The 27044-nt window shown below is 39.3% G+C and overlaps 1 protein-coding gene and 1 non-coding gene across 3 annotated transcripts in view; both read right to left on the bottom strand.

Moving 5' to 3' along the window:
• MBD2 (methyl-CpG binding domain protein 2) overlaps nt 1-26700 on the bottom strand; it is a 67857-nt gene extending 41157 nt beyond the window's left edge. The window contains exons 1-3 of one of the 2 annotated variants that reach the window (XM_064379150.1): nt 26040-26700; nt 8722-8881; nt 6437-6801 (exon numbers count right to left, since the gene is read on the bottom strand). In XM_064379150.1, the coding sequence (XP_064235220.1) occupies nt 6595-6801; nt 8722-8881; nt 26040-26590 (918 nt within the window). In that variant the 5' untranslated portion in view covers nt 26591-26700 and the 3' untranslated portion in view covers nt 6437-6594. Of the gene's footprint in view, nt 1-6436; nt 6802-8721; nt 8882-26039 lie in introns of those variants that run through there. The other variant, XM_012464255.3, reaches the window with a different exon arrangement.
• LOC135276149 (small nucleolar RNA SNORA30/SNORA37 family) lies at nt 23733-23861 on the bottom strand. The gene has a single exon (XR_010343713.1). It is a non-coding gene; the product is annotated as a small nucleolar RNA SNORA30/SNORA37 family (small nucleolar RNA).
• Nucleotides 26701-27044: the final 344 nt, after the last annotated feature.

Below are 27044 nucleotides of genomic sequence, written 5' to 3'. Positions count from 1 at the left end.
CATTCAGTTGTTCATTGAACAAATACTGAGTGCTTACTACGTGCCAGGCACTGACTGGACCATCAATATATAGTCATAAAAAAAAAATCAGCCCTTAGTAAAACAAGTTTATAGTTTATAGTCATGTTGGTATAAATTCTAAATAAATAGCAGCTATTTCTTTAATATAAGCAGGTTATTGAACATGCTATTGAAATTTAGAAATTTACCCTGTTAAGGTTTCCCAGAAACAACCCTATCCCCTCATTCAAACAAAGGTGTGCCTGAGTGATACCTTTAGGTCAAATCAAGGCTGTCCTAAAAAGTAACTGCAGATTTGCACCAGAATATATACGGTATAGTGAATATCTTTCCACAAAATCAAATGCCAACAATGGAAGTGCCTTACAATTCTTCATAAGATTTTAATTAATTCACATACCATAAAACTCGTCATTTTAAAATGTATAATTCAGTGATTTCTATATTAACTAATTTGTGCAACTTCACAGGCTTTTACAAAAAGTTAAAAAATTATCTGGTATCCATGATGTTTATGCAGAAAATCCACTTAGTCTAATATCCTAAGTTGAGAACAAGATTTTTTTAAAGGAGATCGATGGCATATTAAAATATTAATAGAATGGATGGATTACACTCTGAGCTCATTAAAAAGGACTACACCTGTTAACAGAAGAATGAAGGATTGCAATTCATCAGTGAAAACACAGTTTTCAAGAGTTCTGCTTAAAAAATAACTTATTGGAGCTTTAGTTAATGTGAGGTCATTAACAGACATCACCAAAGATGCCAGAGAGTTTCAACCAGATATCCTAGAGCCTACTCAGACAGTTATTGTATGGAATTAATCATCTCCTTTACTCCTCAGTTGGCATGAGTTATATACACATCCTTGGGAGAACTATGGAAATAGTGACACAAATGGTTTGCTGTAGGGCTTAATTCTATTGCTGACCTGGAGTCTACAAGTTAGGTTAACTCTTCAGGACCTATAAAAGTTGGAAAAATAGACCTTGGTTGTCAACAGAACACCTGGGCATACAAACAAATCTTGTTAAAGCCATACATATCATGGACAATTCTGTCTCCGAATCTACCTTTATTATTAGCAAATCCAGACCCTCTCAAAAAGTTGTCACACACTTAGACACATTTGAAGCACTCGTTTATAACATGATCAAGCTAATACCATACTGAACAAATCATTCCCATCAGCAGGGCTATTTGCTAGCATGGCTAACATTCTTCTGTTCACTCTTTGCTTCCTAGCAATCTCTAGCCAATCAATGTCTACACGACTCAAATGGAACAGTACTATTAATAGCTAATAACCTTCTGATTATCTTCATTAGCTAAAGATTTATCAGCTAAAGATAAATACCCTTTATGTATTCACTCATTAAAACTATTTCTATATATAAAATTAGAAGTTATTTGAACAAGATCAATACAAATTCATTCTAGTGTCCTTTGCTACATCCTACCCTTTCTTCCTTTATTCATTCATTAAACCAGTACTGTCCAAGTCACCATCATCCCCCACCTGGATAAATAAAACAGCTTCCTAACTGGCCTCCTACTTCCACCTCTATATCTCTACATTTTCCACACGCAGTCAAAGCAGTCATATTTCCCCCTACATAAAACCCTCAAACTGCATTCTATACTATTCCTTATGCTGGCTGGCACAGCCCTATGACTGTTTTGACCAGGCTTGCCTACGTTAACCTCACCTAGTACTCCTACCCCGCTAACTAAGCTCCAGCCAACCTTACCTTTTTGTCTTCATGAGCGCAATCTACCTTAGGGAATTAACACTGGCTACCCCCTCCATAAGGAAAGTTTTTCCTTCTGGTTTTTGTATAGCATCTCAAACTTTGAATATTCAAAATTGATTTTATTTACTCATATAAATTATTTCCCTAAAGCTACTGCAATAAATGGCACCTCAATCTACCCACTTAATCTAAAAACCAAGAACTCACCTTTAAGTACTCTTTTTCTGTTATGCTTTACACACAATTCATCAGCAAAACCAGTCAATCCTATTTTCAAGAGATTTAGAACTTGTCCACTTCTGTCTCCACAGCACCATATATCTAGATCATCATCATCATCAAAATAATCATCAAACTATAGCAGCTACTTGCTCCTCACTTCTATTTTTAATTTCAGTATCAAATTAATAGAAACCCATACTGAACAGTGGCCCACACTTATCCCTTGGAGGGACTTTAGGGTCTAGAAATGCTAGACTTATCACCTATAACCTATTCGCTCCCCTTTCCTGGCCCAACTTTATCTACAGAGAACAGAAGACACTCCGTTGAGCAAGACTTTAACAACTGACAAAAAGAGTATCAGTATCTTTGGAAATAATTTTACTTTCTCCATAGGTCAGGAATGTTGGTGGAATAAATGAAGCCTTTGTTTTCCATTTGGATGGAGGAATCCTAGGAAGGTAGAAGCCAAGAGGCAGTTCTTACGACTCTATGCCCTACCAGGAGCTGGTAACCACAATGGTCCTACCACAGGGCTCTGATGGTGATGAACTGGCCATGGAGTACCTTAGGTAGAAATAAGTCAGCCCAGTAAGGCATTAACTTCAGTAACTGAAAAATCCATAGGCAAACAAATGCCTAATCTGAGCTGCAGCAAGTGACATGGCTCTTCACCTCCTCCCTCACATCTTCTGCCAAGCTCCTTCTCCCGATTTTAAAAAAAGTGATTATTTTTCAGTTACAGATTCCATTGAGAATTTGAAGAAGATAAGCTTTCTTAGAAAAATGTATACAAAGCTGGATGCAGTGGCTCACTCCTGTAATCCTAGCACTTTGGGAGGCCAAGGCAGGTGGATCAGTCGAGCTCATGAATTTGAGATCAGCCTGGGCAACATGGCAAAACCATCACTACAAAAAAATGCAAGAAAATCAGCCAGGAGTGGTGGCCTGCACCTGTAGCCCCACCTACTCAGGAGGCTGAGATGGGAGGATCACCTGAGCCCAGGAGGTCAAGGCTGAGTGAGCTGTGATGGCACCACTGCACTTCCCTCTAGGCGAGAAAGTGAGACCCTGTCTCAACAACAATAAAATGTATACACAAAAAAAATTGCACACAATTCAAAGGTTCCTGGAGGTCTGAGCCATGGTTGCCCAGATTAGAAACCTCCCTGCCTCTCTATTGGTTCCTTCCAAGCATTTTCTTTGATAATGCATTCTCTTCTAAGTATCATCTTCTCTCTTTCACTGTTCATTCAAGTTTCTTAAGAGTAGTCCAACCGTTTTTGTGGAAAGGGTTTATGCACATGTGTACATGTTTGCAAATGCATATAAGCATTTAGATAGACATACAAAAGTCTCATTAACAAGTTTCCTCTAAAGAGGAGGACTGGGACTGAAACAGGAGAGAGGGAGACATTTTTCACTCTGTGCCCAAATTACTTAACCAAGTAATAAAATTTTAAACATCTGAAAGAACAGGCACATTGTGTTTCTAATTTCTCATTTCCCAGAAACCTTCTGGCATTCTAGATAGGACTTCTGATCCTTTCTATTCATAATCAACTGGTTATGTAAAGTCACCAGTTGCTTATACTGGAAATCCAATAGATAACGTCTATCCTCCCTGATCTCTAAGAAAAACCTTGTTTTCCAGGCTTTTGTAGTACCACATTCTCTTGATTCTCCTATTTCCTTTCTGGAAGGTCCTCTTACTCTCCACAAGATTCATTTATTCGTTTAATCCACGGGCCTACAGAATGACAAGATACACTTCATTTGTCCTTATTTTTGGCATTATCAATGACAAAACACTGGGAAAGGAGTTCTCAAAGTGTGACCTGAGAATTCCTGGGGGTCCCCAAGGTCCTTCTGGAAGTCCAAGAAAAAAAACTATTTTAACTCATCTGCCCCACTCCACCCCCAAACTTGCCCTAATTCCCCTATTCCCTGACTTCCCCGCCCCAAGTGACCAAAGCCAAAATTGTTGCAGCCATCAATTCTCTTTCTGTAACCATCAGGTACTTATATCTAATTTCTCGGGTCTCACCTTTCCATACTTCCTGCCAGAGGATTAGTTCAGGCCATCTTATTTTTCCAGACTAAAACAGCCAACTATTCTCCCTACTTCTAGTTTCACCCCTTTCCAAATCGTCTCCATACTGTGCCCCCTTCTATATATCCAAATCTGATACTTCACCAAGGGTTTCTCAAACTACACAGATATTGCCAAGATAGATGAGCTCTCCACAAAAATTATTATTATTGAGGATAATTAAAACAAGTACTTTCTGGATCATGATTGAGAACCTAGTATACAGCCCTATACAATCCAAGTCTGTGTTTATACTCACAATAACATACTACCACTTTAAACCAAGATAATTCATGAGAAATAAATAATGGCAGACTTAACATACAACTGATTCCATTCAAGAGAATATAATGTTCTTTATTTTGAAATGTATCCATTTTGGGTGAATAGAGAAATGTGATTAAAGACCTGAGTCTTTCCAAGATACTAGAACTCTCTAGCCAAAATAAAAAATAATTTGTTTCATACCATATTCATATTGCAAGCAATTTGTAAAATATGTCATATGTCACATTAAATTAATGTTAGGGAACTTGAATTTTATTAGTTTTGTAGATTTAATTTATGAAACATCTGATGTTAAGACCTAGAAACACAAATTCAGTATGTTTATACATCTAAAACATTAAAATAAGCTTCTAGTGACAAACCAAGCTACTTGAAGTCCCCTACACATATCTTGCACTTAGAATCACTGTACTCTTCTTTATCCAATCCTAGAGTATCTCCAATTAAATTTTAATATCATCTTGCCTCTCCTCCCAGTTCCCTGCTAAAAATGTTGACAGTCACATCTGTGAAACCCTGAAACATCTTCTCTTTAAAGACAAACATAAATGCCTAAACAATATTTAGCTTTTGAAGCAAAAGTTTGGTTTTTATTTGCATATTGAGAGGCAAAGCTCTGGAACTGTGCTGTTTAACAGGACAGCCACTAGGTACACCTGGCTATTTAAAGTAAAACTAGAAATTGAGTTATTCAGTCAGACTAACCACGTCAAGCACTCAACAGCCAACTGTGGCTGTGGCTGAAAAGAATCCCATCATCACAGAATGTTCTCCTGGATATGCTGCTCTGTAACTTTTCCCTTTAAGTAGGCTCTAAGAAATCTGCTCGTAACTTCAAATATAAACTGGGCTGATGACTTCCAAATCTTTCTCTAGTCTTTTTCCATTAACCTAATGGATTATCTTCAGTAACCTGCTTGCTATTTCAACAATGTCAGCTGAAGAGATGGAGGTGGTGGCTGGAAATAATTATGGCAGAGTCAAGAAAATCAATAAGGTATAATGTAATCAAGAATGGACTAGATTTTCAGGGTAAGGTTAAGATTAAGTTTGAGATATCTGAAATAGGTACTGCAAAAATAGTAGTAGAGATGAAAGACAATGCTCACTTCATCCTACCCACCCATCCTAAAAGAATTAAAAACCACTTTGCAGAGTTCAAAAGACATCTTTCCAATCACATCTAAAGATATAATTCATCACTAGTAATTCACCTCTGATATGAAAGGTATATTAAAATCATAGCTTATAATTACTTAATGTAAATTATAATTTAGCCTGTTTCAATGTTTATTTTGTCAATTAAATCTCTAATTCTTTCAAGGTAAGAGTTTAAAAAAACAAAACAGGCCGGGTGTGGTGGCTCACGCCTGGGACACCAGCACTTCGGAAGGCCAAGGCGGGCAGATCACCTGAGCTCAGGAGTTTAAGACCAGCCTGGCCAACATGGCAAAACCCCATCTCCACTAAAAATACAAAAATTAACCAGGTGTGGTGGTGGGTGCCTGTAATACCAGCTACTCAGGAGGCTGAGGCAGGGAGAATCACTTGAACCTGGGGGTCGGAGGTTGCAGTAAGCCAAGACTGTGCCATTGCATTCCAGCATGGGTGACAGCAAGATTCTGTCTCAAAACAAAACGAAACCAATACAATAATGTACTTAAGCCAGATTTACAACCACAAAGCAAAACAGTACCCTCAGATTTCTATTACTTTAAAGCTCTCAGCTTTTTTTACACTGTACTATCATAAAAAAGACATAATATAGTTATCACTTAATTAGGCACAAATACATTTTCTGCTTTATAGAGCTACCTAATGTTGTTGGTATTACTTTCGAAGAGAACTTATTTTAAAAATGCAAAACCTCACTTTCTATTTAAATAAAATAGATGCAAAAAAAAAATACCATGACTCCAAAAATTCAGGCAGAAAGCTTCAGAAAACAATGAAAATGAAAGACATTTCCAAAATTATGTCTGGTATGTAATTTATTTGTTTAATAAACATTTATGACCACTATACACTTCAGAAATGAGGTGGACAGTAAATCAAATAAACATAAAGCAATATTTATTAAGTACCTACCGTGTACTAGGCTTTGGCTACATATACAAAAACAAAAACAGACACGGTCCCTGCCCTCATGGAGCTCACAGTCTAGCTGAAGCAGACAAACAGTCACAAATACAATGGCAAAGCACCAGGGAAACATTATGGAAGAAGGGATTGGTTCTGCCTGGAGTATGCAGGGCAGGCTTCCCAGAGATGGAGACAATGGAGCTGGGTCTTGGATAAGTAGGAGTTCGCCAGATGGAGGGGAAGGGGGTAAGCACATTCCAAGCAGAGCAAACAGCATATGAGCAAGCGGAGTCTTGAAAGCGCATGCCATGGTGCAGAACGATGAGTGGTCCAGCGCAGCTAGAGCAGAAAAGTGCACACAAACTGAAGAGATGAATTAGTGTTTGGTTTTTGATGAAACATAAGTGTCAGAAAACAAATCTGCACATTACACTTAATGTAACTAAACTGTGGTTCTGGCAACAGTACAGTAATCTGAATATACTCTTCATTTCATAAATACTGAAGCCCCTTTTATAGGTACCCAGCACTGTGTTTTAAGATAGCAGTTTTAGAAACATAAACCTGAATTCTCCTCTATACATATAAGAAGCAAAGTAACCTCAGAATAAAGGTTTCCTGAAGCTGAAATCACAGTGATTTACAAACACACGAGGTCCTAACTTTTGATAACTTGCGCTCCCTCTACTGCTATTACTACCTTTCTTAACATCTTCATAATGATCAACTCAAATCCACCCCACAGTTAGGCGATAGAGAGGCAATTTAGCCTTCTCTTCCCGTTCTACCTCTCTAAACAAGGGACCTGCCAATGTCCCTATGAAAACCAATGCAAAGTATTAAGGTATAAGGAAACAGTACATTTTGATATCTGTATCAATTATGAGAAATGACATTACTATAAACTGCACTGTAATTTAAACTGTAAATTTAAGCTGAATTCTGAATGAAGATAGGTATGAAGCAGAGACCCCATGCCCCTCAGAAAATGTAAAATGACAAAAGGGAAGAGAGCTTGGGTCAGGAATTTTCCAATGCTGGCCACCAGGCAACACTGTGCACCGAGGTGGCTTGGTGCTCAGCAAAGGCGCAGCTTGGGAAAGAGCAGTGTGGAAAGCAAAGGAATTAACATGGGTCAAATTTACTTTGCTAGTTGTTTTATATAAATTCCCATTTACGCCTCACAACAATGCTAAGGGGAAAATTTTCTTACCTTAATTTTACAAATGAGACAGCTAAGGCCCTTGGAGCCTAAGGAAGCTTCTCATGACTGCATCAGCTAATAAGTAGCAGAGCCAGTTCACCAAACCATGCCTTCCTGGGTCCAAAGCCCTTTTTACTCTACTACACTCCCAATGGGTTCCTAAATGAACACAGCACTCCCAAGAGACTTATGAAGTTATATTAGTCACATCTTAAGAAAGAGAGCCCCTACTTCTCCCTCCACTATTTTCACACTGTCAATGTGAAGACAATGGTGGTGGCAATACACGTACACACAGATCCCCTAAGTTTAGAGGAAGAAAAAATAAGAAAAAAGTCATATATGTTTAGTTGTCCTCAGGGAAAAAGGAGCTTTCTTTGTAAAGATACTGGGTCCTTTAATACAATTAAATTAGTACAGGCTTAAGAATCTCTTATTTGAAATGCCTAGGGCTGGAAGAGTTTCAGATTTCAGATTTTTCAGATTTGGAATGCTCAATCCGTATCATAATTCAAATGACATTTGCTTAAATTGCTATACAATAAACTATCAACCAAACAGCTTGATAAAACTAAGAGCTAATGGAAAAATATCCAAACATAGTATTAAAATGAGAATATTATTCCTAAAAGTCATTATCCTCAACATCATCAAAGGTCAAAAAAAACACTGCCCTTTCTCAAGACCTGAATCTGAAAATCAATAAACTATGAGGTGAGGATACCTGCCACATTAAAATTTTGCTACTTTTTGGAGAACAAGAACTATGTGAGGGAAAAAAAAAAAGCAGACAATTAACACCAAAGGAACCTTTTGTAAATAGCCCCACTGGGTCAGAAAGTGTGATGTACACTGACCTAGAGAGATACTGAAATGCTGTTTTCTACTGTGCACAATTTACTTATGCTCTCTTTTGCCGGGGCAGGGTGGGAGAGGTGTGGGGACATTCATGGGACATCTGGACAACCAAAATTCCAGTGACTTAATTACGATGTGAGACACTTTTTGGAGAGCTTTTGAAGTAGCATATACATGGGACAGGTAAATTAACCAACCTTATTTTGATTGAGAGGATCGTTTCGTAGTCTCTGTTTGTTCTTCTGTAATTTACTAGGCATCATCTTTCCAGTTCTGAAGTCAAAACTGCTGAGATCAACAGTATTTCCCAGGTACCTTGCCAACTGAGGCTTGCTTCTGAACTTCTTACCACTTGGACTAAAAGAAAAATAAGGTTAATTGAACAAAAGGCAACAACATTTACTCTAGGTCTCTACATAAACCTTTTCTTCATGCCTTCCTCTACCCTCAATTGCTACCCCATGCTAATTTTACATATTTTTTAAAGAAATGTTAAAGTTTTGCCAGGTGCAGTGGCTCATGCCTGTAATCCCAGCACTTTAGGAGTCCGAGGTGGGTGGATCACCTGAGCTCAGGAGTTCAGAACCTGTCTGGCCAACATGGTGAAACCCCATCTCTCCTAAAAAAAAAAAAATATATATATATATATATATATATATATATATCAAAAATTAGCCGGGCGTGGTGGTGGGCGCCTGTAATCTCAGCTACTTCAGAGGTTGAAGCAGGAAAATCGCTTGAACCCAGGAGGTGGAGGTTTCAGTGAGCCAAGATCACACCACTGCAGCACTCAAGCCTGGGCAACAAGAGCGAAACTATCTCAAAAAAAAAAAAAAAAAAAAAAAAAAGTTAAAGTTTTAAAGGAACTCCGTAACTTCCATGTAAGAAGAGATCACATGTCACCTAATAAAACGCTCCCCTAGGTATCTGAAACACATAACATGCTGCCACAGTCTATCCCACTGGTCACTCAGCAACTAACAGAACCTAAGTCCAAACTTCATGCGCAGTGTAACAGGTACACTAAAAATGTCTTCAATCTCACAAACTTCCTTTCCAAATTGATTCTGAAATACTTTTATTTCCCTGCAAGTATTACATATACAAAAATGCCAGCAATAATCAGAAAAAACTTGAGAACAAATTCTTCTAAAGTCAGCAATCCTTGCTTAAAATACACACACAAACACACACACACACACACACACACAAATATGTGGAATCCATATAATATTTGAGCTACCAATTTGGACTCATAACACTCATAATAAAAAAAATTCTTAAATATTGACAATATCTAAATGCTCTCTAATACTAGTGAAATGAGAAAACTAGAGCAAACATTTATGAACGTGCTTGTACAATGCTGGCATGAGTTTTGTCAGCCCAACTCCTCCCTTAGGGAAGCATATGAAGAATAATTTACCTCTTTGGAAGTAACACTGCCAAAGCTGGAAAATTACAAAGTCCCAGAATTATACAGAGGACTAGTCTTTCCTAAAAAAAATTTTCCTCTGTGGCATTAATCTGTAAGAAATTTTTTTATAGGAAGAATGCCCCAAAGTCTTACCTAATAAATTTTCTGAACCAAATAAATGTGCTAGAACAAAGTCAGTGTGATGTGTCACAAGAAAACTGTGAGAATTCTAGAATCCTTCTCAAAGAAGCCAACATGTCACATTTAGAACTTACCCTTGCACCAAATGACCACAAAAACAAAAAAATACTCTTAAGGAAAAAGGCTGAGAAACCAAGCAATAAATACTCTCCTGGAACAAGAAAACTTCTCTCTGAGTCAAATCCAAACCAATACAACCCTGACTTGTCACAAACTCTTTGGTATTCTGCCCCAACAGACTTCAAGACAACTGAATATCCTATCAACATTCTTTTTGCACAACCACATGACTTAAATATTCCTGAAACACAATTCAAGGTATAGAGTTCAGCAGGCAGATGAAGGTAACAGCCAGGAACAAGAACAAAGTAGACAAGAACATACCAGAGGAAAAAGTGCAGGATCCTACACAAGCAAAGCTCAGCTCCAACTCTAACGCAGATTTCCAGAATACTCAGTATCACAAAATAAAATAGCAAGTTACTCACAATATTGTCCAAAACTTGAATCACCTCTGCCCACCACACAGTTCCACCCCAAAACCTGATCTTCTATACTCCACACCTTGTCAGCAGCACTGCGTCCACTTAGTACTTCATTCTCCAAGCTAGAAGGCTACATTATGATCCTTCAGCGCTCCCATGTCTCAGCCACACATCCAGTATCAAGTTTTAAATGTTCAGACTCCTCAAGGCTGACAAAAAAGCTTCACCTCCTTAATAAGCCATCGAAGGCTTTACATCTGTTATCTTTTTCCAGACTCTTTTACCACCAGCCTTGGTAGTGTACATTCCAAACTCTACAGCACCAAATATGCCATATAGCTTTGACTATTCCAGTTATGTCTTTCCAGATGGAAAGATGAACACAGCAACATCCTGCCTGTCAAAAGGCTATTAAATCCCCCAAGCCCGGCTACAATGTCCTCCACCTCCACTAGGAAGCCTTCTGGGATTCTCCAATTCAAGTCAGAAATAATCTACTACCCGTCGAAATTCTATTTCATTACAATAATTTCTATATAATTCCTCGCTGAGTCAAACAACAATGCCACTCTTAAACTTCAAATACCATTATAGGATAGCACTAAATGAGGTAACTTTCTGAGAGCAAAAAAACTTATCAGTTGAATACCAGGAAGTGGCTTTCATTTGCAGACACAATGGGATAAATATTATTGCTTATTTAAAAGTTATATTACATAGAATTTTAAAAACTAAGCTAGAAAACATTTTCATGATTAAGGTATTTTACTACATAAGAAATAAAGTATTACTAATGACTTAAATTGGTATGAAAAATTAGTCAAGATTACTTTGCTATTATGTCACTTATAAAAAGCTGCAATAGCCATATAGTCCTTATTATCAGATACTCAAGTTATTGATAAACAAGACTCTGGTAAACTAGTCAACATACCTCAAAAAATGAAAAACAAAATCTCTCCACAAAATAAAATGACAGTTCTCAGTCAGCTATCCCTCAAATAGATCTCTTTAGTGCAATAAAAAACTGAGCTCAAGAATAGATACCTTATTTCAACAGACTCATTTTCCAGAAGATGAAATATTCAGGCAGTAACTCTTACCAAAAAGATAAGCACTACTGTTCTTAGCATAAGGCTTAGAGACAAATAGGAAGCTACTTACGAGGGAATCAACTGACAAACTTCACAAATTAAACCTGCAATAAGTAGTTCCTTATCTAACAGTTGAAATAGTTATCCACTGCAGCTGAAAACATAATAGAGCCTCACTACAATGTTTCTCTATAGAACAAAACTCATTAGAGATCAGTTCATTTTAGATACCTCTCCCCCAAAATCAAGATAATTTAAATACCTAAGAAGTCAATTAAAAGGCTATACTCTCATGGCTAACATGGTGAAACCTTATTTCTACTAAAAATACAAAAAATTAGCCAGGCATGGTGGCACAAGCCTGTAATCCCAGCTACTGGGAGGTTGAAGCAAGAGAATCGCTTGAATTCAGGAGGTGGAGGTTGCAGTGAGCCAAGCTCGCACCACTGCACTCCAGCATGGACAACAAGAGTGAAACTCCATCTCAAAAAAAAAAAAAAAGAAAGAAAAGGCTATACTCATGAAATGTGATTGCTTACATTTATCATCTAGATTAGCAGTTTATTAAACATGGCTTCATGTTATTTATTGATTTTAAAAATGAGATGGAAGGTATTTATTATAAACAAAAAGGTCAGACATCCTCTACTAATAAACTAAATTAGCAATGAAGGAAAAAAGGTAGAAGTTTTAACTATTAGCATATCCAAAAGAAAGTTGGAATACTCACTAGCAACCAGTAAATTCTTATTCATAATGAATCACCACTTCCTGTCTTACAGATGGAATTCTATGAAACATCTGTATTGGATAGCTACAAGTATTTATTCTACATATTGCTGCCTTCACAAAACAGTAGTAGAAGCCATTTTCTTCTCCGTAACTGTTCAAGTTTGTATATGGTGCTTTAAGGAAAGTCAGCCTGGCTGTCCCAGGGGATTTTAGGCCAGAGACCCTACTCTTCAGGAGATGAAAGCAAACATGGAGGGCAAGGCCCAAGGGAATGGTTAAGTAGGAATTCTGCCCATGAGATACAGACCAGCTGTACAGGGGCAAACTGACCCTAGGAGAGGCAAACTGAGGGAATAAATGCTAGATTAACACAAAGACTCTTACCTAAGTTCTAGTTCTTACCCAAACTGATTAAGTTTAATCACCTGTGTACCCTCGATCATGTCTGCTGTAGGTCCTGGTTTCAGAAACACCAAGACTTAAAGTGACTAAGCTTTTATTTTAAAAGAATCAATTCATAACTTAGGGAAGTTCAAAACCTGTTTAAACGCTAGAAGATTACAATGAAGGATATTAGTCATTTCAGTTTTCTCTGTCCAAAATGATTACTTCCAATCCCAGTAATAAAATACTATTTCACTTTCAACCACAAAAAAAAATTCCCTATCAACTGCCCCGCTAGATACACATTCCTGAACCAACTGTGATCACACCTTTAACTTCTTCAACCCACTATTTAAATAAACTCTGAAAAAATCCCTGAAGAAACATACTAATTAAATGAAAATCAAAAACATGAATTGTATTTTCCCAGTTCACATAAGAACATTTCATCACTTAAAAATTAAAATAACAACAAAAAAGAACATTTCATCACTTAAACTATGTCTTGACCTCCTTTCATTTCAATTGAACTGTTTAAAGCAATATTTAAGCCTAACTCCATCTTAGCAATTTTAATGTTTCTATTAGAAGTTTCTATTATCGGCCGGGCACGGTGGCTCACTCCTGTAATCCCAGCACTTTGGGAGGCCGAGGTATGTGAATCACGAAGTCAGGAGTTCAAGACCAGCCTGACCAACGTGGTGAAACCCTGTTTCTACTAAATATACAAAACTTAGCCAGGTGTGGTGGTGTGCACCTGTAGTCCCAGCTACTCAGGAGGCTGAGAGAGGAGAATCGCTTGAACCCAGAAGCCAGAGGGAGGTTGCAGTGAGCCAAGATCGCCCCACGGCACTCCAGCCAGCCAGGCAACAGAGTGAGACTCCATCGCAAAAAAAAAAAAAAAAAAAAAAAAAAGTTTCTATTATCAAAAAGAAAGAAATTTTATGAGGCAGCTGACTTTCAAATCTTAAAAAAAAAAAAAAGTAATTGAAACCAGAAATACTCAAATTATGTTCACTTTAATTTAATAGTATTCATATTTTGTGGCACTGTGAACTTACTTGTAATTACCATTACCTGAGCTAGATAACTATAATATGCCCTGCCAGTCTATGACATAAAATTATATCTCCAGGAGACCTGCTGCTTGCATGTGACAGGAGACCTGCTGCTTGCATGTGAAACTGTACTCTGAAACCACCGCTCTAATACAGCAGAAGATATTTTTGCTTGTTTCTTTGGTAACATGGATAATCATGATGTTCAGTCAAACCATTATGAGAAGAACACGACTCTAAATAAACACAATTCTATTTTCAAACCAATTTCTAACATGAAGAACTGTGGAGTAGCAGTCACCAGAGTGGAATAAGATGAAATGGCCTGTGAGTGACAAGGGGTATCACAGATGGCAGATGGCCAGCTAGACAGCTAAACAGCATGTTCAGAGGCATATCACTTCCCATCAGTATCAGGAAATACTTTGTGGGGAATCATAAAAATCTCTATACCAAAAATTCTGTAAGCTACAGCATGGAAATGTTGGGACTAAAGAAACATCAACTTTCAATTTTTTTTTTTTTTTTTGAGACAGAGTCTCACTCTGTTGCCAGGTTGGAGTGCAGTAGTGTGATCTCAGTTCACTGCAACCTCCGCCTCCCAGGTTCAAGCGATTCTCCTGTCTCAGCCACCTGAGACACAGGTACACGCCCAGCTAAGTTTTGTATTTTTAGTAGAGACAGAGTTTCACCATGTTGGCCAGGATGGTCTCGATCTCTTGACCTCGTGATCCGCCCGCCTCAGCCTCCCTCCCAAAGTGCTGGGATTACAGACATGAGCCACTGCACCCTGCCAACTTTCTATTTTTTTTTTTTTAATCTCTTTAAAAGTTAATGCTTACTTCTTACAAGAGTAAGTATTCAAAGAAACATTTCCCTAACAATTTTCTTCAAAATTTCAGCTGAGACTAAAAACATGAAATCCGATTATCGTTTTTGCACTTAGATACAAAACAATCAGAAACCCACCAAATTAAAAGAATGTATACCATTGCTACACACACGAGAGAGAGAGAGCGAGAGACAGACAGACAGACAGACAGACAGACAGAGAAATCTACCTAACTCCTCTCCTCTTAATCTTTAAATGTAGGCCTTTCCTACAAGGCACCATCCTCATCCCTTCTCTACAACTTGTCCCTGATAGATTTTATCTACTCTTATTTTATTCATATCTTCCATGTCTGATCACTTCCTAAGTGATCACCTTTAAACCCAGCTTTCCTTTCCATTGCCACTGCCCTAATCAAATCTCCATCACCTCAGGTCTAAATCACCATGATAACCTAACCGATTTTCTCCTTGCTAGTCTCTTTGCATTCACACTATCCACATAGCCCTTCCTAAAACAACATTTTGACCACAGCTCTGGCTTAACAGTCTTCAGTGGACTTTTACCCCATTAGCAAAAAAGATAGCCAAGCATCTTAGGCCTGAGTTTTAGATCCTTTTTCATATGGCCTGCTCTTAACCTTTCAACCCTACTTTCCACTCCTCTTACCTAGTGACCATTGCTCCAGCCATATTGGTTTAGTCACTCTGAGGAAGCCAAATGGCTTCTGCAGTTCTTTGCAAGAACCATGTCTTTTACTCGGTGCATAATGCATGAGCCCCAGTCTCCAATAGCCCAGAAATACCAATCCACCTTATATACTACCTCTTCCATAAAGCCTTCACAGAACCTAGTAATAGGAATTTTCCTTCCTCTGAACCCATATAGTAATTTTGCCTATGATAGGCAAATAATCACCAACTGCCTGTTGGCCTTATTCTAGCTTTGAAATATTTAGTTCTGCATTGGCAGAAAATTTTCACAAGTTAAATCTTTGCAAATAGCATACTGAATACTTATTTATGAATGAACTTATGTGATGTCAGATTTGCTTCAAATAATGAAGGTTGGGACAGGAGTAGAAAATTGAGACAGGGATGAAATAAGATTGGCCATGGGTTGACAAATTGTTTAAGCTGGGGAGTTCCCACTACTTTTGTGTGTATGTAAGAAAATTTCATTTTCTTTAAACATTAAATATGCCAGCTGAAGATATCCCCTGAAAATAGGAAAGCTTTAAAAAAATATATCAAGACTCTGGGCAAGTAAATTTGAGCATTAAAGAATTTGCTGGCCACACACAGTGGCTCATCCCTGTAATCCCAGTACTTTGGGAGGCTGAGGTAGGCGGTCACTTAAGCCAGGAGTTCAAGACCAGCCTGGGCAAAAAGGCGAAACTCAATCTCTACAAAAAACACTAAACTTAGCTGAGCATGGTGGCACATGCCTGTAGTCCTAGCTACTCAGAAAGCTGAGGTGAGAGGATTGCTTGAGCCTGGGAGGTGGAGGCTACAGTGAGCCAAGATCATTGTACTCCAGCCTAGGCAACAGAGCAAGACCTTGCCTCAAAAAAAAAAAAAAAAAAATTCCTTGGCAGTGGGGATGCGGCAGGGTGGAGAATTATTTTTAAAGTATGAATAAGGAAAAAAATGTATTACAGTAAATTACTGTAGCTAATATTATCTCTATTTCAAGGATCCCCAAGCCCTGGCCACCAACTGTAGCCGACAGGAACCAGGTGGCACAGCAGGAGATGAGCATTATGGCCCAAGCTCTTCCTCCTGTCAGATCAGCAGCAGCTTTAGATTCTCATAGGAGCATGAAACCTACTGTGAACTGCACATGCAAGGGACCTAGATTGTGTGCTCCTTATGAGAATCTAACTAATGCCTGATGATCAGAGGTGGATCAGTTTCATTCCAAAACCATTCTCCCCTACCCCCGCCCCCAATCCGTGGAAAAACTGTCTTCTACGAAACCGGACCCTGGTGCCAAAAAGGCTGGGGACCACAGCTCTGTGTAAGTTTGTTTAAAAAAAAAAAAATTAAAAACCAGAGTCTGCCACTAAAATGTGAAAAATGAATATATGTTGAATTCTACCTAATCTCATCCTTAAGGCATTTGCTTTCTAAGAAAGGAAAAAAGAAAAACACTGGTTACTTTGGTTGAATTGGGGACTGGATGCTGCTACGAAACTGTCAGAAATTAAGTATGTTTGGGAATTATTTCAAAATATAACTAGGGGAAAGGGGTGAATATAGGTAAAACAAGACTGGCCAAGAGCTGGTAACTGTTGAAACTGGATGATGACTATATAGGGATTCATTATATTTTTCCATCTATTTTTGCATATGTTTGAACTTTTCCATAATTAAAAGTATGTGTATGTAGGTATATGTGTGTGTGTATGTATACATATATATATACCCACATATGTATCTTACATATATATACACACACACACGTTAATATATACTTCGACAAATATGCCCCAAAACCAGACTGGAAGCTACTATATCAAAATTAACAATGGTTCTCTTTTTTTTTTTTTTAACAACCAACATTGCCTGAAACAGTAGTTCTCTTTGAGACTATAATAATGACTGTCATTACTTCACTGTACTCTTCTATATTTTCCCAACTTTCTGACTGAGCATGGGTTACTTTTATAACCCATGTGTGAGAGACAGAGACAGGGAGAGAGAGTGTGTGTGTACGTGTGTGTGTGTGTGTGTGTGTGTGTGTGTATGTTTAGAGACAGGGTCTCACTCTGTCGCCCAGGCTGGAGTGCAGTGGAGCAACTCCTCAGCTGAAGGAATCCTGCCACCTCAGCCTCCAGAGTAGCTAGGAGTACACGCTCAGGCTAACATGCCCAACTAATTTTTCAAAATTTTTTGTAGAGACAAGAGTCTCACTATGTTAGCCAGGCTGGTCTCAAATTCCTGCCTCAAGCAATTCTCATCCTGCTTCGGCCTCCCAAAGTGCTGTGATTACAGGTATGTGCCACCATACCTGACCTATGTATAATATGTTTTTAAAACTTTGAGAAACCTTTATAATCTAAGGTCTGCCCTAATCACATTTTAAAATAGACAAAATACAGTAAACCTTCACATAATTACCAAGCATGTGCTTCTATTTCTATTGGCTAAATAATTAAATGAAAAGAAAGGAGCTAACATTTTACTGATCTACTAACCATCACACACGGTAAACACATTTAATTCCAAAACAATTCCACAAGGTAGAATTCTTACACTAGATTTATAGTTGAGGAAACAAAGGCTTACAAAAACTTATCCATCCAAGATTAACACAGTAAAGCAAGATATAAGCCCCAATTTTTCGACTGAGAAGTCCTCATTCTTTATTCTAAACCAGGACAACCAAAGTGTGTTCTGTGCACAACCTTACTGGTCTTCAAATAAGTATGCAAGCGTAGAGAAAGCACTTAGAAACTGTCATGGTAACTTGACAGGGTAAGTTTACGACTCAGGAATATGGTGCTAAAAAGTTGCAACATGTCTTTTGTATGTCTATTTTTACTTCATTTTTCTCTTCTTTTTTAATACAGGTCACTCTAGTTTCAAGATACTCTAACCAACACTTCACATTTGTAGCCAAATAAAAAAATAAATTAGTTAAAATTAGGTTGAAACACAGCCTCCCAAGATGATACAAAAGCAGTTTCTGAAGACAGATTTTTTTCAGGCAAATATAAAATTATTTATTAAAAATGAAATCAAAAGTCCTATAAATCATTGTAGATCTAAAAGCCTATAGGTAATACACACACACATATATATATATATATCAACACTACATATACACAAGTTTGAGGAAAAAAATTACATTTACTCAGCTATTCAATATTTGTATACCTGATTTAGTGCAAGGCAGGATGCTGGTAATTGTAGGGCACACAACATAGCCCCTATAAGGGCAGTCAGGCCTACTGCTACAGCCAGCATTAACCACAAGTTTTTGGATTAATAGAGAAATTTACTATTTGCTTCAATTAGCAAGGATTTACTTAAAATGTTCCATATGATACCAGGGACTGTGCTGGATACTGAAGATTCAAAAATGAATTAGACACAGCTCCTGACCTTGAGGAGGTTTAGAATCTCGTGGGCAACAAAGACTTACCAACTATTTCTTAAAAGCAAATGTGGTAAGAGTTAACAGAATTATACCGAAATGCCACAGGAGTTTCCCATTCCTGCTAGGGGACTCTAGGAAAGGCTTTTTAAAAGTGACGAACGCCTGTTAAAAAGAATTTTAAGGGCATTCATCCTTGCTTACATATGCATTCTGCCAGTGTAAAAATAACAAAAGAAAAGAATACCAAGATACAGCATTCAAAAAAATTCTTGAAAAGGGGATGATGGGCCAGGCGTGGTGGCTCACGCCTGTAATGCTCAGCATTTTGGGAGGGCAAGACAGGCTGATCACCTGAGTCAGGAGTTTGAGACCAGCCTGGCCAGCATGGTGAAATCCCATCTCTACTAAAAATACAGAATTACCCAGGCATGGTGGCACGTGCCGGTAATCCCAGCTACTGGGGAGACTGAGGCAGGAGAAACACTTGAACCTGGGAGGCAGAGGTTGCAGTGAGCCAAGATCACGCCACTGCACTCCAGCCTGGGCAACAATAGCAAAACTCCATCTCAAAAATAAAATAAAATAAAATAAAAGGGGATAAGTTCTTCTTCCTCACATCTGTAAAACACTTGATTATTCCTGAAAAATGCTAAGTGTTCAATTTCAAAATATAATTTTAAATTTTATTACTTATATTCACATAGAGCTTATGTACATCAAGATCCCAAACGAATGAGTTTGAATTTGTATTATACTCAGAAACAATACAGGATGAAATCATGAAATCTGCAGATATTATTCAAACTTCATTGTATTCCATATTTATATTCTCCTTCCTTGGGAAGTTTTAGTTTTTAGAAGTCCTGATAAAATTAGGTAAAACATAATTTTACAGAATTTTCCTAATCATTTCTTACTGGAAATGGCAAAGAACAATGAAAGATCAATACATAACAGCTGTTAGAGGTATTAACATTCCAAGCCAAACACTAAATCCATGAAGAGTTAATGATTTATTTCTAATTCATCATGCAAGTCTTGAGAAGATTTTAAATGTGAGTAAAAGTTATGAATTTCTATCAGTCCCATTATAAAATCTAAAAAACAAAATCTAAAAAGCATCACTTCCTTTAAAATTCCATTAAAACTAAATTATGAAAAAAAAGACTATCTCATTATTAACATTTTAAAAGCAATGTGAAAAAAATCTACCAATTTCTGTTGGAGATTATTTTTAGAATGTATATGCATCAGTTCCTTTGAGCTATGTATTTTCTCTAATACATACTATTTACTCTAATAGGTAACTGTGGGTGTTGTGGCAGGTGAGACTTTGCATGTCAGCTTCTAAAAATCAAATGTAAGACAGATGGCAATGCTGCACCCTAACAAAAATTCCTCTGGCACCTCACAAAAGTATGTGATGGTACAGCTAAGGAAGATGTATCAGAGCACAATCTCCACCACACCTATGTCTTCCATTTCTGGATGCAAGCGTCAATCATGAAACATCAAGAGAAAAGACTAAAAGCAAGCCAAACTTTCAATTATGCAAGAAGCTCTTAAGAAATATTGGATTTCTTTCCTTTCTCCGACTAGAGATTTTTTAAACTGATCTTTAGGGTATTATTCAACTGTATTTCAAACCTCAATATCTGAGAAATAACAGGGTTAATCCTAGGTTGAACATTTATCAAAGAGAGAATTTTTTTTAACAAATTGATCACTTTTATTACTCAGAACAATACTGCTTTAATTATGTGGATTTATTATATTTTTTCCCCTCCAGGATTATATAAAGCTGGAGGGTCATTCTTTGTTACAATAGCTTCACTACTAAATAGGATTTAAAATTTACCCTTTAACGCCTTCAGGATACAAATGCAATAGTAAATAATCACATTGTTTCAATGGCACACTAAGCCCAATAAAGTAGATTAGACATGAGGTGTTGCAATATTTGAGAATACAAGTAGGAATCTCTATGTCATGCAACAGAACACGGTGGTTAGGAGTTCTGCGGTTAAACCACCTGCTTCAGGATTGTAACTTTGCACTTACTAGCTGTACAACCCCAAGCACGCTATTTCCCTTTGCCAACTCCCCATCTGTAAAATGGAGATAATTGTACCTATGTCTCATACAGTTATAATAATCCAATATGATAATTCACGTAAAGCATTTAGCAAAATAATGCTGATAGCTGACAAAATTTTGAGAGCTGTAACACAAATACACATAGAATTAAGGCACAGAAGACCCTACACTACTATATCCTATATTACAGTCAATGAAATTCAAATGCTGATTTCTCACTTGTGTCTATGCACTATGAGTCTCCTATTTACCATTTTCACTGTATCGCTAATATTCAAAATCCCAGAAAAAAGGCTTTCTTCAGTACCTTCACATAGATGATGAAAATTAGAAACTAGAAAATGTGTAGCCTTATTAATAAAATATCTCAACCAATTTTATCCCAACACACCACCACAGGTAACAGAAATAAAGCAAAAACTTCTTAAGAAGTCATTTTAAGGCTTGTTTTACAAAATATTAGTTGTAATACCAATTGATAAACCCTCAATCTCCCTGGGCTCAGGTTGTCTTCCCATCTCAGCCTCCTGGAATAGCTGGGATTACAGGCGTGTGTCAACATGCCCAGTTAATTTTTTTGTATTTTTTGTAAAGATGGGGTTTCCCCATGTTGCCCAGGCTGGTCTTAAACTCCTGGGTTCAGGCAATCCATCTGCCTGAGCCTTCCAAAGCGCTGGGATTCTTAGCATGACCCATCACACTCAGCCAGTAAAATCTTTTTAGTTTCTCATCATGCATCTCTCCCTTTGATTATTTTAATTCTCTGGTCTCACTATACCTTTTTCTTTTTTCAGAAGTGTGATAACATCAGGTACAAATACATCATAATTTTGATTAAAAAAAAAAGAGTCAAAAACATGTTTCCAATATCCAATCAAATGATACTTTATGGCAGCAGCTGTAACAGTTTACCATTACCAAGTTCTTTAACCCTAGTAATAACCAAGAATCTAGAACTCTAGTGGGCATGGTGGCTCATGCCTGTAATCCCAACACTTTGGGAGGTTAAGGTGGGAAGATTGCTTAAGCCCGGGAGTTCAAGAGCAGCCTGTTAACACAGTGAGACACTGTTTATATAAATATATATTAAAGTAAAAAAGAATTTTTTAGAGAGGAAAAAGGAAGGAAGGAAGGAAGGAAAGAAAAGAGACTACAATTGAACAAGTTTATACTTGATTTTTTAAAAGGACAAGAGCGGGAAACTAAAAGACCCTGTGAAGAAGAAAATATTTCAAAAATATCAATCAGCAAATGTTATGCAAGAAACTAGAAATGACAGGAGTCAAGGAGTCAAGTTAGAAAATTATTGTTCAAATAATGGGTTCAAATGATGGTACAAACTTTTTCAGAAAATATACCAATGGATACAATCAAACCACACCCTTTTAAACAAACACATTGGATGATAACATATGAACCGCCACAACACTATCAGTAATCCTGACAGAAGGCATAATTATATTGCTTAACTGGCAACTAGGGGCACGCCTTCTTTCTATTAGAACTTGGCAGTTTCAAAAAAGCATCCAAAAAACTACCAAAATTTGAGGCTTTCTCGATGAGCTTAATTTCAGTCCAATTAGTAAGTGTCTGCCAAACCCTACATTAACAGACACAGATTTGTTTAAATTAATCTCCCCAGGGGCAGGCTAATTCAGGGGTTAACATTATTAGAATCTGTGTGAACAAGTGGGTGCAGGTGTTCACATTACCAAGGGGAGAATTAATTCTTAACCCACCTACTAGCAGATAGTGGGTGTTCTGTGAACTACCGGAATTTTTAAAGGGTGGAATGTATATGGGGACACTAATACGTAAAGCAGTGACACTGTAGGCTGAAAAAAAATTTGCCTTCCTTTACAATAAGTGACTGCCTATCATTCATCACAGAAAGCTACAGTCACAAGTCAAAGTAACTATCGTATCACAATTATCATATTATGCTAAGTATATGTTACTGCTTCAGAATGCAACCTTTCAGAAGAAAACCAAGACTGGGTGTTAACAATCCTGTAAAGTAACTAAGCCTTTGTAGATAGTTAATAAACAGCAGACAATGCTCCTTTTGGCCCTGAACTGAACAGGTGTGGCATAAATCTGTTCAATGTGTCCTTTCCATTTTACATAAACAAGTAAAAGGCAAATCATGCTCCAATGTCCCAGAAAAAGACTTTCATTTTAGGGAGTAACTGCCTATAGTGGCTTGCGACTGCCTTAAGATGAATTTGTTTAGAAAGTTTGTTTTAAATTGATCATATCCGTTTTTCTAACATAAAATACTAAGTTTGTATTTAAAAAATGTAACATCAAAAAATTTACAACACATTCAAGAAAATGTTAAGTGGCCACAAATCCAAATGAGCACTGCAACAATCTGACTTCCTGAAATAACTTTTCCAACTATGACAAGGAAAACAAACAAACAAAAAGTTTTGCAATCGCCAAAGTTAGCTTGAAAAATACATCATCCCAAAACCAAACAAACCATATCCCAAGAGAACTGCCACGAGTAAAATTCAAAGTTTAAGATGCTCTACTGAGAACAGACTAGTCATCTATTCCTCAAGGAGTTCAATCACAGACACAGAACAGTCTTGTCAAATACAATTGCCTACAAGACATCAGCACATAGTTCAAAGAAGGTTATGCAGACTGCCTGCTTAGAAAGAAACAGAATGCTGGTAATGAAAGATATCAAAAAATGAACAATTGTGAACAGCAGTAAATGAAACTAATGAACTTGAGAGGACTAATCTTTTTTAACCACAGTAACTTTTTTTTTTTTTTAGTATTTTATCAGGATAAATTGTCCCATTGAGTGACAGCTGCCACTGGCACAGTCCCAGGGCAAGTATGCCATCAAAGGCTTTCTCTCAGCACCAGCTACCAAATCCTGGCCCCACAGCCTGAGGGAGGACCTGTGAAAGTGCTCACAATAATTTTCTTGCCATTAAATCAAATATTTGATGAGGAAATACAAAACAAGACTATCACACTTTTTCTTTTTTTTCTTTAAAGAGATGGGGTTTCACTCTATCACCCAAGTCACTGCAGCCTGGAACTCCTGGACTCAAGAAATTCTCTCACCCCAGCCTCCTGAGTAGCTGGGACCACAGGCGATTATCACTATTATATTTAAAACAAGTTTTCCATTTTATCATGAGGTTTCAAGATGAGGGTCTTAAGTGGAAAACTAAGTTAAAATGAAACATCACTTTTCTTTTTTTACTTGAGGTGAATTTACTAAAACTACTTACTCATCCATATATGGCAACCATCAGGAATGTGTTCATATTTACATGCTGCAGCAGCAGTGATCACATTCCTGTGTGTGCATATGTATATATGGGTATGCATATTTCTTTAACTTTTTCAATCTAGTTAAAAGTATTAGTTCATAAGCATTGTATGTGTACAGATGCATTTTCCCAGAACTACTTGAAGAGGACAGGAAATCCTTCGTAACATTATTACAATGGCTAAATGACTGACAATTGTCTCTAATACCCATAAACATTCCCTGAAAAACGCTTCAATCAGTCCACAAACTGTATTTCCAAACCACTGAATACAAGTTTATATTGTCTTCTATCAATGGGATGGCTTATTACAAAATTTAGTAAATTTGTTTGTAAGTCCATGGGTATTGATAGCCATAGGCACTTTCTTGAGCTTACTGGGTCACACAAACTAAAGACATGAAGGCCGGGCAAGGTGGTTCACACCTGTAATACCAGCACTTTGGGAGGCTGAGGCGGAAGGATCACGAGGTCAGGAGTTCAAGACCAGCCTGGCCAACATAGTGAAACTCCGTCTCTACTAAAAATACAAAAATTAGCTAGGTGTGGTGGCACGCACCTGTAGTCCCAGCTACTTGGGAGGCTGAAGCAGGAGAATCACTTGAACTCGGGAGGGGGAGGTTGCAGTGAGCCGAGACCACCCCATTGCACTCCAGCCTGGGTGACAGAGTGACACTCCATTTAAAAAAAAAAAAATTCTAAAAGTCCCACCTGGGACCCGGGTGAGGGCTCATGCCTGTAATCTCAGCACTTTGGGAGGCCGAGGCAGGCGGATCACGAGGTCAAGAGTTCAAGACCAGTCTGGCCAACATAGTGAAACCCCATCTCCACTAAAAGTACAAAAAATTAGCCAGGCATGGTGGCAGACATCTGTAATCCCAGCTACTCAGGAGGCTGAGGCAGGAGAATCACTTGAACCTGGGAGGCAGAGGTTGCAGTGAGCAGAGATCTCGCCATTGCACTCTAGCCCTGCCGACAGTGCGAGACTCCGTCTGGAGGGGTCGGGGGGAGACATGAACAGCATGACCACAGGATTGCAAGATTAAGGTGAAAAACCTTGAATCATTTAAAATAGGATGTCTCAACCTCAGCACAGGTGACATTTTCGGCCAGATCAGTCTGTTGTGGGAGCTCTCCTTTGTATTATCGAATATGTGGCAGCATCGCTGGCCTCTACCCACTAGATGCCAGTATCACACCCTCTCCAGGTGTAAGAACATTGACAAATGTTTCCTGGGGAGCAAATTTTGGTCTAGGAGTCTACGAACTTAGTACAGTGTGCCAGTTTCAAAAGAGTATACTCTGCAACACCAAGGAAGTTCCAAAAACACCAGGCATTCCAAATAGCTGCTTTATACAATACTTTCTTGGATGAAGTAAATGAAACCTTGTTACCGTAGATAGCTAATTCTTCCACATGTGCATGATTAAACACTTGTGATGATGAATCTGGGACAGGCTGGGACAGGAGCCAACAGTGACTGGGTTTTATAGTTTCGATGAATTACACCTCCTTTTAACCCTTCAGTGGATTAACCATCCCTGCCAGGTTAACCCTTTCTTCGCATACCATCTTCAGGCCTTCCATTAAGATGCCCTCCTGCGGGCCTCCACCTTTGACACTGCCTCCCAAAGCACTGGGGTCAACTCTCACTCAAGGGTTCAGCCACCTTCCACCCCCACGACAGGCTGTCCTTGACACATCATGCCCCCGGGCCGCAGCTCTCAACCTAGCATCCCCTACCCAGGCCTGCTCTTGACCCCTGACCCCGGCCTGACCCCGCCACCCCCTCCCCGCCCCCAGGGAGGTACCTGAAGTAGTAGACATCGCTCTTGCCAGCACTGAGCCCAGATTTTCGGATCACTTCCTCCTTCTTCCATCCGGGGGGGAGGGCCGGGCAGTCCATCCTCTTCCCGCTCTCCGTGGCCCGGGGTCCCCTGGGCCCCGGCCCCGCGCTCCCCGACGGGAAAGGGACCGGCTCCCGCCGGGGGGCGCCGCCGCCACCGCTGCTGCCGCCGACACCGACGCCGCAGCCGCCGCCGTCGCCGCCAAGGCCGCTGCCGCCACTCGGGGGACGGCCGCGGCCCCGGCCCCGGCCCCGGCCCCGTCCCCGGCCACGGCCCCGGCCCCGGCCACGGCCACAGACGCCGCCGCCCCGGCCCGCCTGCTTCCACCGCCCCCGGCCACGGCCGCCGCCCCGAGCGCCTTCCCTGCGCACGCCGCTCACCGGGGACGGGGCGAGCGCGCTGCCCTGGCCCCCCTGCTCTATGGCGGAGTCGCCGCCAGCGCCGCTGCCGCCCGCCGCGCTCTCCCCCTCCTCCTGCTCCGGGCAGCAGCGGCCTCCCCCCGGGTGCGCGCGCATCCAGCCCCCTCCCCAGCCGGCGCTGCGCTTCTTCCGTAACCGAGCCCTTGGAATCCCGGAGACCCGCCCCGCCCGCAGCGCGGCGCGCGGGGGACGCGCGCAAGCATCATAGAGCGGGCGCGCACAGAGCGGCCCTCCTGCCCGGGGCGTGGCCCCGGCCACCGCCTCTTAGGTCCTCCAAGCACTCTGGGCAGCCATCTTGTCTCCGCCTCCTCGGGGCCACGCCCCTTGTCGCGGTTTTCCAGCCCGGGTCCCCAACGGGGCTCGCGTTACCCCCCACCGTTACGTGATTTTACCTATGTTTGCTTCCCAATTAATGAATAACAAGCAAAAAAGATCTTATATTTTATACTCACTAACTCGGCTATTCATTTGAGGGGATGATAGCCCCTTTTCCCGCCTCTGCACAAAGCTTTCGGGGAGCTTATATTGAAGGAATGAAGCAAAGTGTCCC

Source organism: Aotus nancymaae, unplaced genomic scaffold (genome assembly GCF_030222135.1).
Source record: "Aotus nancymaae isolate 86718 unplaced genomic scaffold, 86718_ANA_hifiasm-v0.15.2.pri h1tg000020l, whole genome shotgun sequence".
NCBI lineage: Eukaryota > Metazoa > Chordata > Mammalia > Primates > Aotidae > Aotus > Aotus nancymaae.
Note: the sequence above shows the minus strand (reverse complement) of the source record. Positions and strands in the feature narration are given on the sequence as shown.